Here is an 11,522-nt window from a genome sequence, read left to right as displayed (position 1 = left end):
CCAGGGAGGCAGCAGACTTCCCTGTGGGATGGGTCTGGTCAGCATATTGGGCCCTCTGTTCCCCTCAGAAGGGAATCGCCTGTGACAATCACCCTCCTTTTTTTCTTAGCAGAAGCAGCCATAATGCGTGGGGCTGACTGCCTCACCCTCGGCAACCCCTGGATGGACCTTCGTCTACATCCTCATTTGCCTGGCCCTCAAGTTCCAGGGCCCCGTATCTGTTGTGTAAGGGCAACTGGGAAGGTGGAGGAGGCCGGGCGGGCGTTCGCCTGGCACCCTGAGCGGGGACCTGTTTCCAATTCCCCCTGTCACTTAGGTCCCCTCCTTCACTTAGGTCCCCTCCTTCTGCCTGGTGGCAAGAGGGCAGGGGGTCCTCTGCTTCCTGTGGAGCCTCCATCTGCTGCCTTTGCCTCAGGGATGGTAGGGTGCAGCTCCACCAACCTATCTCCCTCTCACACTCCCTGATACTCCTTAACCTTCCCATTTCCTCCTTCAGCTCTGCCACCAGGCCGAGCAGATCATCCACCTGGTCACACCGCACACAGGTGGTGTCTCTGCTGCCCTCCAGTACAAGTGACAGGCTCAGGCACTCCCTGCAGCCGGCGACCTGGACAGCTGTGTACTTGCGTGAGGGCTCTGTCTGGGTCACCACATTCCTTCTGGCGACGGCTTTCGGCTGAGTGGAAACCATAGCTGGTCCTCTTCTGAGAAGGCAATGACTGCTAGTTGAGTTGGCCTCTAGAACCAGGAGGGGCACTGTGTCTTGTCTCTTGCCCAGTGGGTAGTGCACTCAACTGGGAAACAATATAGTTTGTACATTTATGTCAAAAACATTATCTACTGTGCACTGAGCACGTTTATTTTGCCTTGGTACTTATTTCAACTGTCGATGAGAGAAGAATGCTTTTCATTGTTTTATCAACTTTTGCTATAATATATCATATTAACTAAGGATGTATTTCCAGAGCAAAGAAAACCACAAGGATAAATACTTAGTTTTTACGAACTCTGTTCCCACAAGTAGCGCAAACAAATGCGCCTTCTCTGTTCACACATGGAATGCTTCACATGGCACAGGGATGAATGTACTGAACGCATCAGCAATGGTGACAAACAAGTCAATATCAGCTGTCTTTAAGTGTTCGGACTTGACTGCTGTCATTATACTGTGGCAGCAAGTATGTTCTGTAATTACTTAGGAAGTTGTTCTTTAAGGCTTAAATCTAGGCAACTGAAGGTTTTTTGTGTCAAAAACAAAAAAGTTAGCTTTTAATGAGTAAGTTCAATCATTGATGAAATTCTGTCTCTTATTGCAGGTCAAAGATGTAATGAAAAACATCATGGCTGGACTGCAGCAGACAAACAGTGAAAAGATTCTGCTGAGCTGGGTCCGCCAATCGACTCGTAATTATCCACAGGTCAATGTTATCAATTTCACCAGTAGCTGGTCTGATGGATTGGCTTTCAATGCACTCCTCCACAGTCACAGGTAGGAAACCTAACTTTTCATTATTTCAATGAACTTGTAACAGACGGCTGTAACAGGGCTTGAGGATGGTGTATCTATTATGTGGGGGTTTTAGCTGCTTCCTGTGTGGGTGTTTCAGCATTCTTTTAAATGGCTGCCTGTTTTCTTTGACCTGGGTGCTGCACTTGATGTCAGACCGAATCCTCTTGTGGAGAGAGAGGGTCTGAGCTTTTCACAGCATTAGAGGGGGAAAATTTAGTGTTTGTTGAAAGCCACTGACAGTTGCTGGATTGAAAGTATGGATTTACCTCAAAAGGACACATCTGGAGAAGGTAGCCTTTGTTTTCAAAACCTTTCATGTTGTTCCCCCAGCTGATGTGAGTTTTCACCCTCTCTCAGAAGTTGTCTTGTTCTAATCTGTGCTGTATAAAACTCTACTTTTAGAGATTCTGAGTCCTCTGGTGGTTCTGTGTACTTGGCTTAAGGAAGATGTGCAAGCCAATCCATCTTAAAGGTCTAGTTCTTGCCGCTACTGGTCTTAAAGCAGTATTTATTTTTCCAGTGTGGTAGGCCTCCTGATCTCTCTTCTCCCACTCCTATACCTCTCTCCTAAAGGGGGCTGTCCTGCAAGGTGGCTGACTGCTCCAAATTATCAGTGAGTTGAGTTTTTAAACAGCTAAATGGGTATGTTCTGTTTAGTAAGAGACAACAGGGATTTACAAGATATTAGTACAAATCAGGCCTTTTTATTTTTAGTTGCAGTAAAGGCTTAAAATAAAATAGGACAGAATACTTCTAAAAGCATAGTCTGAGGCAATATATGCCTTCCAACTTAAGCAATGAAGAGCTGCAGATATTTCTTTCCAAAATTTTTGCTGGTTCATGTAATTGTTTCTGAATGAAACTGTCTGATTAAGTCTACTGCTGTTGTTGCGTGAAGACTAACACTGACAGCCATTTACAGTGGCTATGCCTTACGCCACCATTCCAGGCACAGTAGGCATCTCTTGCTGTGAGTACTTTTTTTCACCCTGCATGTGCCTGGGAGCCATGAGTAGATCTGACTGAACCAAGGTCCAGGAAATTTCAGTTACAAGTGTTGTTTGCTTCTAATGTTAGGAATAAGACATTATCTTAAGGAAGAATTTATTATACTCTAAAAGGGCTTCGTGTATGTCTTTCACCTGCATTCTGTATTTATAACATTAACAACTGGCTTTCCCACTGTCCTGCTGTTACTCTGCCGTTGATGCGCTGACACCTTCTTGGTGTTGGTGCAAGGGTTTATGCAGATATTAGGAGAATTGTATTTGGGGAACTAAATAAGAAAAGAACTAAAATATAGTGATTATGTCACTAGCTTTTGATAACTATTCATTGGTCATTCATTAAAATGTGTTTTGGTGTTTTCAAACACTCTCTAAACTTACTTTTTTTTATTTACGCTGATGGTCATTTCTCATTTTAATTTGCTCTCTCTCTCATTTCATAAGTGGTTTCATTCTGAGGGAACTGAATATAAGAATGAAATTATCCTGTAGAAATCAATGAATCTCTTTAGAAAGAAAGATCTGATTCCATACTTGTAGATGATTAAAAAAAAAAAGGCAGCTTTCTGTGGAATACTCTTCTGTCTGCATCACTTCACTTCACAGAAGCTCTGTTACAGTGTGAGAGCTTATGCATAATTTCTGTGGGCATGAATACATTTTTGTCTTCCTAAAACATTGTCTATACACAGCCTTATTAAGTGGGAAAGTGCTGCTTTTAACTCAAACACCATGTTACTTAAGTCACACAGGAACCCTGTGATACAAAAAGGACTGAGTGATTCCTACTACTTTCGGAGGTACAGTGCTGTCTCTGTTGCATTGGATACAGCTGGGGAAGAAAAAAAATAGATACACCTCGAAGGGAAAATACTTTATTTCAAAAATGCCAAAAAATAGTTATGCTGAAATTATATTGGATAACTAATTATTACTGTAGACTCAAAGGCTAAAACCAGTAGTGCTTTACGGCATTGTAACTACCTTGATTTCATTTTCAGCAAATCAGTGTGGCAGAAGGCCAAAGTGGTGGCACATCTTTTCACCTAGACACAATATCAGACTGCCTGTTTCCTGATTAGGGTATCTGATACTCAGGTATTCAGACTGAGTATCAGACTGAGTGCTCTGCAGGACCATGTAATATCACCTGGTGTTCAAAATCAGTAATTGGAAATTCCTTTTTGTCCCTCTCTGTAAGAAGAGCTCCAGAAGTCTGAACAGAGGCTTTTATTCAGGAGCAGTCCCTGGTTGGGGAAGGCAGTTGCCTGCCTAAGCCACATTAGGATTGTCTAGACAAATCTCTAAGTGTCTGTATGTCATACTTTATGCACTGTTGTGTTCAGTTCAGTACAAAGTTCACCAGTTGTGAACATTCATTTCCTGCTCACTACAATTTATGCACTTTATTCAGGTTTTCTAAAACAGGGCTCCAAAACTTAAGCTCACTTTTACTCTTCTTGTGTCTGCTGCCATAAATCTTGCATAGCTTTCTGCACAGTGAGCCTATCTTCAATAGAAGTGAAAAATAATTACTCCACAGAAGTCTTGTCTCTTGCCCAGTGGGTAGTGCACCCATCTGGGAAACGGGAAGTGTGCATTCAGATTCCCTGAGGTGAGTCTTCCAGACTCCAAGACACACCAGTTGTCTTCTTCTGGACTTCAATCACTAAGTTATTCTGCAAAAGTCTCAGAGGAAGACCTAATGTTCTCTGAAGCCCTGAGTCAGTAATTTTTAAGATGAACCTCTGTGCTTAGTGTGTCCTCTATATTGATTTTTGGTGACTTCGCACTTCATGCTCAGTATGCGGGAGCACTGAATTGCCCTTCAAGATTCAAGATACAGTCAGTAAAATAGGTACGCTAAGACACTCTGAGTGTTCAAGGAGCACCTATCTCTATCCTATAAGAATAAAAAGCCTTCTCTAAGAAGTGTTGACACCTAATTTAGTCACTTTAAAATGCAGGTACCTACTTGTTGGGTGTCAAGAGTGTCTTGGCTTCATGCCTAAAGAAGTCAGTTTGAATATACACTTAAGAAAAGTTGATCAACACCGATTTATATGAAATCTCAGAGAAACCTGGTGTCTCACACATCCTGTGCTTTATTAATATTTTGTGGCTTACATACCTAGAATGAGAAGCCCTCTGAAGACAAACACTTTTGAATTTAGGTCCTCTGTTTTCCCTGTTTGATTTTCTGTTTCTCCAGTTCTCCTGTTCTACTTCTTCCTCTTCCATTTCCTTGTTCTCCATAAAGTTTGGTCCAGATGTTCTCTTCTTTTTCCTGTCTTCCTCTGAGTTTATTCCTCTGTATTTCATTAATTCACTTTTTCCATTGTCTTTTTCCTCCTTTATTATTGTCCCTTTCTACAATACCTTTCACTACCTCTCTTTTTGCCAGCAATTTTTATATTGAAATGGGCTCTTTAAGAAAAACAAGGATTTGTTGCTCTAGTTGTCAGAACAGCTACGGTTGTCTTTATGGTTACTTAGGAAATAACCTAGTACGTATATAAAATACACTGGTGGAAAATTTCATTTTTAAAGATTTAAAACATGTTCAACATTCCTGAAACTTAAAAGACTTTCATGATTTAATTGTCAAAAGTAGTCTTTACTGCAAATAGTAGCTTCTCCTTTTGACACTGAAGTCTTTGAGTTTAGGCTTTCCTTCAGGTGTATTTCAGAGGTAAGCCATAAGCCTTACACACTGACCCTCAGGCTATAATTTGTGTGCACAGCCTTCATCACATTTAGATGTTCTCAGGAATGAAAGCAGAATTAGTCAGAAAAAAGGCTAGCCATAGTTTGAAAAACAGGTATGATAATGAACTCATATGGTGGACCTGGTGCCTGGTGCATGTATTTTTTTGCCAATTTTAGCACTATTCCTAGACTGTCTGCCACCAAAAAACCCCCAGTAAAACAAACAAAGATCTCTCCAACACTGAAAGAATGATTCTAGCCAATTTTTTCCATAGTATTTAGGCTCTCTGAAAGTGAGGGAAGATTTCCTGGTAGCATTAAAGTAATTTCTTTTTGACATCTATAGGAATCAGTCTCTCACAATACACAAACATTAAATTTTCTTTTCTAAACTCAGTCTTATTTAATTTGCTTTTAAAAACAGTGCTTCATAATACTTTTATGGCATAATGTTAAGAATGGTATTTTGGCATAAAGTAGTAAGCTATTAAGATCAGTTACTACATGCTGTGGTTAGTCCTGCTGTGTATCTAAACCACACTAGTATTTTTACAATTAGATTTTTCTTTTTAAAATAATTCAAGCCTTTTTTTATAACTGCATCAAAATATACACTGCACTGTAGTCTCTATATTGCCTCATCTGCAATATTGGTTGAGCACTCAAATTTTTAAGTTGTAACTTACTAGAAATAGATCTAATTAACATCCTACTTACAATAAGTAGGAAATTTTTTAGTCACACTGTTTTACTGTGATTTCAGGGAAATGAAATTAACTTTTTTGCCAACTTAACTTTTTGCAGCTCACAGCATATAATGGCAAATAATCTTGAAAGAAATACATATAAACTTCAAAATAAATAACAGTATATACTTTCTTATGTTTACAGTAATTTTTGTGTCTGATTTATCCTTCAACAACTTCCATGTTCAGCCTCAATTTACAGCCTCTGTTACATTTTTGTTGCACTAGCTTTGTGGGCAGCTCCTTTTGAGGGTGGGGAGGAGGGAACAAGAATAGCAGGAGGAAGTCAATTGAGTAGATAAAGATGGGAGAGAGAGTTACATGTCGTCTTGGTTTAGATGTTACACACTCTGAAGTTGCTACTAACAATATATTCCCTGTGTCCATCTGGTCTCTATAAAGGAAAAAAAAAAACAACCCTCAGCCTCTCTTACTGAGTTTGTGTGCTTTTCTAAGTATATCATTCAATTTGATTGCTAAATAGTATTTACCTGTTTCACCATAAAGTATCCAGGCTGAGTGATTGTGTGAAACATTTGAGGACAGGCACTGCATTATAGAAAATACCATTATATTTATCACAGTCATAGTCGAGGTCCTCTTTGTCAAGGAATAAACACACTGGGAAGTTGTCATACCTTGGACTTTCTTCTGTTTATACCAACGTTATATTTTAGGTATTTGCCCTCCAAAAACATCCTAGATAGTACTAAATCATCTTCATTCATGGTTCAGGTGCAAAAAGCTGAAGAATGGAGGAAAAAAGAGTTAAGGCAACCTTGTTGAATTCCCACAACAATATATGTGCACAAGCACAATGACTCCAACTCCAAAATTCCTTAAACTCCTGAGACATGGAAGGCTTAAATGCTATTATTAAGGAGAGGATACTGGCTTTACATGAATCACCAAAAAGATCTAATATGGTTCCTTCTACTTAGATGGTTCATAATAATGAAATAACTGCGTGCCTTAAATAATAAAACAAAATCAAACCAATCCCTATCCTTTAAGCGGTGATATTTTAATTTCTCATATATAATGTTTTCAGTGATGGGTAGGTGGGGTTTTATTTTTGTTTGGTTTTTTTTTAAAGATGTTCAGACAGTAGTGTGGAATTTGTATCTGGATGAATATTCTCAGTGCCTCCTCGAAAGGATTAAAAGAAAGTAAGAGACTAGCATGAAGCGCTAACTATGTAAACATAATACGCTGTGAGAGCAGTACTCTCAGTGGGAAGCTTTCTCTCTCATAGTCTTTTAACCCACCATTCCCTTGCTTATGGCTGACTGTTTTGTTTTGATCAAATATTTCTAATGCCCTTTCTCTGCCATTTTACAAAGGGGTTACTTTGAGTAGATATTCCCATTTGTATAATCACCATCTCTTTATGGACCTTTAGGCTTTTTAGCAATTGCTTTTAATACTGAATGTGAGGAGCAGTAGAGCACAGGTTACTTGGCAAAGCTACAAGGGCACATCAGTGAGCCCAGGGTGCGAATTTTCGGAATATAAAGATAAACTTGGGGTATAGTTCCTTGAATGGTATGTTCTGCATTGAACAGAATAAACAAGGCAGCAGCTTGTGGAGCAGCACCATCACCCTAGGAATACACAGAAACTAAAATACTTTGCTAAGGAAGAGTGGTCAGTCCTGCTACAGTTGAAACTCTTCCTACTTCAGGCTCCAGATCAGAGAGAGCTTTCCCTGTTTACTTCTTGTAATCTTTTTGCTCCAGATGGGTATCAGAGAGAGCTTTGCGTCTTTCCTCTAGCTTTTTTGAGGCTTTTTTTTTTTTCTGGCCCTTTAATCGGGGATTTTGAAGTGGGAGCAAGTGGCATTCATTAGCTTCCTCCTTGCTTCTTTAAAATGCTTGAACTTAGGCCAGGTAACTGCCTTAGAAATGAGCACTTCTCTGCAGCTGTTTCTGCTTCAGGATGGCAGAGTGGGGAGGGGAGAAGAAAAATGGCATTAAAAAGAGGTCCTGGATAGAAGAAGCAAAAGTTTGTCTTCAGTAAGTTAAAGGAGAAGTAGAAGTAAAAGCAATGGTATGAAGAGGTATGAAAATGCATTTATTGTAACAAGTCACTAGGTTACATGGTAGTTACTGGCTCCTGCTTTGTTTTAATTGTGAGAGTACTGAAGACATATACGAGACTTTCTTGTATAAATAAAGCTAGAACAACAACAAAACCACAACTTTTCTCTTGAAAAGGAGATAGTAGCTTTTATGATCTAAATGTGGCTCCTTTCTACATACACTGATGGAAAGCTTTTGTAAATTATATCTGTAAGTTGCTCTTATGCTAAATTATTTTATCGCGGCCTAATTCTAATAGCATTATAACCTTAGCTAGATGTTAATACAGCTTAAGAAAATGGCCTCTTAAAACATGCATATTGTTTCTTTGTGATATTCATAATTACCTTTCTGTAATTATTTTTTACCAAAAGTTATGTAAGTTATAAAGATTGCTGTTTTAAAGGCTTGTGATACTTTACAAATGAGTCACTTCAGAAATTCTGAAGAAATGAAAACAATACATCCCATGATGTTAAAGTGTCTTCAAAATGTTTCACTTCCTTCTTTCAGAATTCTCCCTCTGGAGTATATACTTTGTTTCCCTTACTTTTCTTGAATCTACACCTTTGCAAAAATCATTACCTCTTCAGGTTTCACTGCCATATGCATCTTAGATGAATTAACTTCAGGTTCATATGGAAAAAATGTATTTGAATGAATAAACATGTGCTTTAGTAAGTAAAGAAACCAACCCTCAGAAATTCTTTTTATTTTTTCTTCACTGCTTATAAACTCTTGTGGGCGTTATTTAGTCATGATATCTGTATCTGCACTCATGAAAATTAGCTTTCTATTTTAGACAAAGATTTAGCAGGTGGACTCTGAGGAAAAATAAGAGTAAACTTTGAAGATGTGTCTTGAAACTCTGTATCGCTGATAGGGGCTGCGACCAGGAACAGAGCACTGTGGTAGGATGGAATTACTGGGCACAGTTTTCTGCCGCCTCTCAGTTTTGTTTTGTTGCTTGCCTTAAATTGGTTGGTAACCTGTTGCTTTTCATAGTTAAGTGTGGTTTGTCTTATTCATTACTTTAATTTCTGCATAAAGATACGTCTGGATTTGTTTGGCCTTAGTATACTCCAGATTCAATTTTGTTAACCTGGCTGATCTATTTCCACCATAAATGATGTAATTGGGTGGGTGGGGATAAAGTCCCTTTTATACTTTATGACCATTTTTCTTGCAAATATATTTTCAAAAACTTCAGGTTTGTTCCCCCCCTCCCCATTTTTTTTTCTCCTTTCTGCTAGTTATAGGAAAGAACTGCAGGTACAAATATTACCTTGTGTTTGGTATAAATTTTGATTTTACAATACGAAACTTCTCCACTGAAGCCTTTAATCCTTTCAATTTTGGCTCTCCACGATCTTGTCATAAACTAATACAATATCATTGCTGTTTTAGCTGATCAGTGGCTGCTAGATGGAGTTCAACATGTTCTAGTTAATTCTAGCTTCTCTGAATATGCATATGCTTGTATGTGTTCAGGGAGAGGAGTGAAGACTGCTAGTTTTGTCTACTTGGCTTTACTCCCTGTCAGACAGGAATCAAGCTGCAGATGTGAGAACAAATTTCCTTTCCTTTTGTACAATTTGAACAATACGTAGAGAACAAAGGTGGAGAATCAGAATTCCATTTTATTTCTTCCATGTACTATTTCATACCTGCTCACCCCTGTATTTAAAACTCCTTAGAAAGCTAGTAATAGTTGTTATATGAAATTCTGTTTCAGTGTTGTTTCAGGGATTTTCAAAAGCTATTTGCCATATACCACAATTCTTAATCTTCTAGGCTGTAATACCTCTTGCAATCATACTTGGCAGTTTTGCCGTGTAAATACACCCAGTGAAACATCTAGACACATCACACTGAGAAGCTGATGCTTCAAGCTGACATTATGACACCCTCACTCTAATGATGGTGCTACTGAAATATGTATACTCAGGTATTCTTTCAACAAAGGGAAAATCTGGAAAGTTAAATTGCTGTTGGAATAGGGAGAGCTTATTGAATTTTAAATTTTTTTTTAATTAAGTTGATGCTTGTCAAAGCTGGGTTGCAGTAGGTGGCTACATACTTTTAAGTTGGCTTGAAATCTGTGCTGTCTTTTTTACGTACAATACTAAGAAAATTCATAAGAAACCTGTCAGTGACTTACTGAAGCTTACTACTTCTCTTTTATAGCTGTGTCTCAGAGGGTTCAAACTTTTGCCATCTCTAGTAAGTGTAAAAAGAGAGATGCTGTGTATGCTCTACACAGGCACACGCATATGCAGTAAAGCTAGTAAGCATGCAAATTCAACTAAGGTGTTCTACAACGTGATGTTATCTGAAACTTTGTTATTGAAACTTTTGTGTTTGAGTGCTTGGTGGTTGGTTTTTTTTTTTCTTTCTCTCTGTGTCTTATATTGAGAATCCTACCTCTATAGAAGATGTGATGATAATAGTCATGGCCTATCTGGATACATTAACTCAAAAATATCCTCCTGAATTATGTAATTGAGAAGTTGGATGAAATTGAACACATAAGATATTATTAATGATGACAGAGGTTTTTTGAGAGGAATAGGACAATACTGTGTCATTCCTCAATGAATAATTCTAAATGTTGTTGTTCTTGCCCAGTGGAGTCCTGACTGGTTAGAAGAAAGCATGTTCCTGTATATAAAACCTTACCTCACCAAACGAGTCATGATTGTATGAAGATAATGTATTACCCTGAGCAGCACAAGTGTGATTAGAACTTCATACCAAATCCCCGCAAAAAACATTTGGGGGTGGAGGTAGTCCCTTGGATATCATTCTTTTCTTTCCTTGTCCTAAAAGCTTTTGTCACTGAATAATCTTTTTACACCCTAGTCTCTGTAGTATTTGTGCAACACATCCTTGCAGAGCTTTTTAAGAAAGTCATAATAGATAGCTTTGTGGTTACTACAGCGTTCTCTTTGCTAAATTTGATTTATGAGCTTATGTATCCTATGCCATATGCCAGCCAAAGTGTGTTAAATTTGGAGAGAAAAAAGAATTGAAGAATAATCCATATGCCTGTAGAGTAAGGTGTAGGAGTGTGGTGGGTTGACCCCAGTCAGCAGCTGAGCACCCACACAGCCACTTGCTTGCTTCTCCCCCTGCTCCCCCGGGACAGGAAAGAGAATAGGAAAAGCAAAAGCAAGAAAACTCATTAGTTGAAATAGAGACCATTTAATAAATGAAGGAAAGAAGAATAGAAAAACAAGTGATGCAAAGGCATTAACTCGGCATCTCCCACAAGCAGACTGATGTCCCGCTCAGTCTTCAAGCAGCAGCCACCTTGGAAGACAAACTCCCCCAACCCCGCCTTCCTTTACCCCAGTATTTATTGCTCTGCAAGTTATATAGTATGGAGTATCCCTTTGGCCAGTTTGGGTCACCTGTCCTGGCTATGTTCCCTTCCAGCTTCATGCCCACCCCAGCCTACTTGCTTGGG

The 11,522-nt window shown here is 38.9% G+C and overlaps 1 protein-coding gene across 1 annotated transcript in view; it reads left to right on the top strand.

Moving 5' to 3' along the window:
- The window catches only part of DMD (dystrophin), a 1,204,567-nt gene that overhangs the window by 237,029 nt on the left and 956,016 nt on the right, over positions 1-11,522 (top strand). Inside the window, 1 exon segment of the mRNA XM_009334780.1 lies at positions 1,317-1,489. Within this exon segment, the coding sequence (XP_009333055.1) occupies positions 1,317-1,489 (173 nt within the window).

This window comes from Pygoscelis adeliae, unplaced genomic scaffold (genome assembly GCF_000699105.1).
Source record: "Pygoscelis adeliae isolate BGI_AS28 unplaced genomic scaffold, ASM69910v1 Scaffold91, whole genome shotgun sequence".
Classification (NCBI taxonomy): domain Eukaryota; kingdom Metazoa; phylum Chordata; class Aves; order Sphenisciformes; family Spheniscidae; genus Pygoscelis; species Pygoscelis adeliae.
This window is presented reverse-complemented; position numbering and strand designations above follow the sequence as displayed.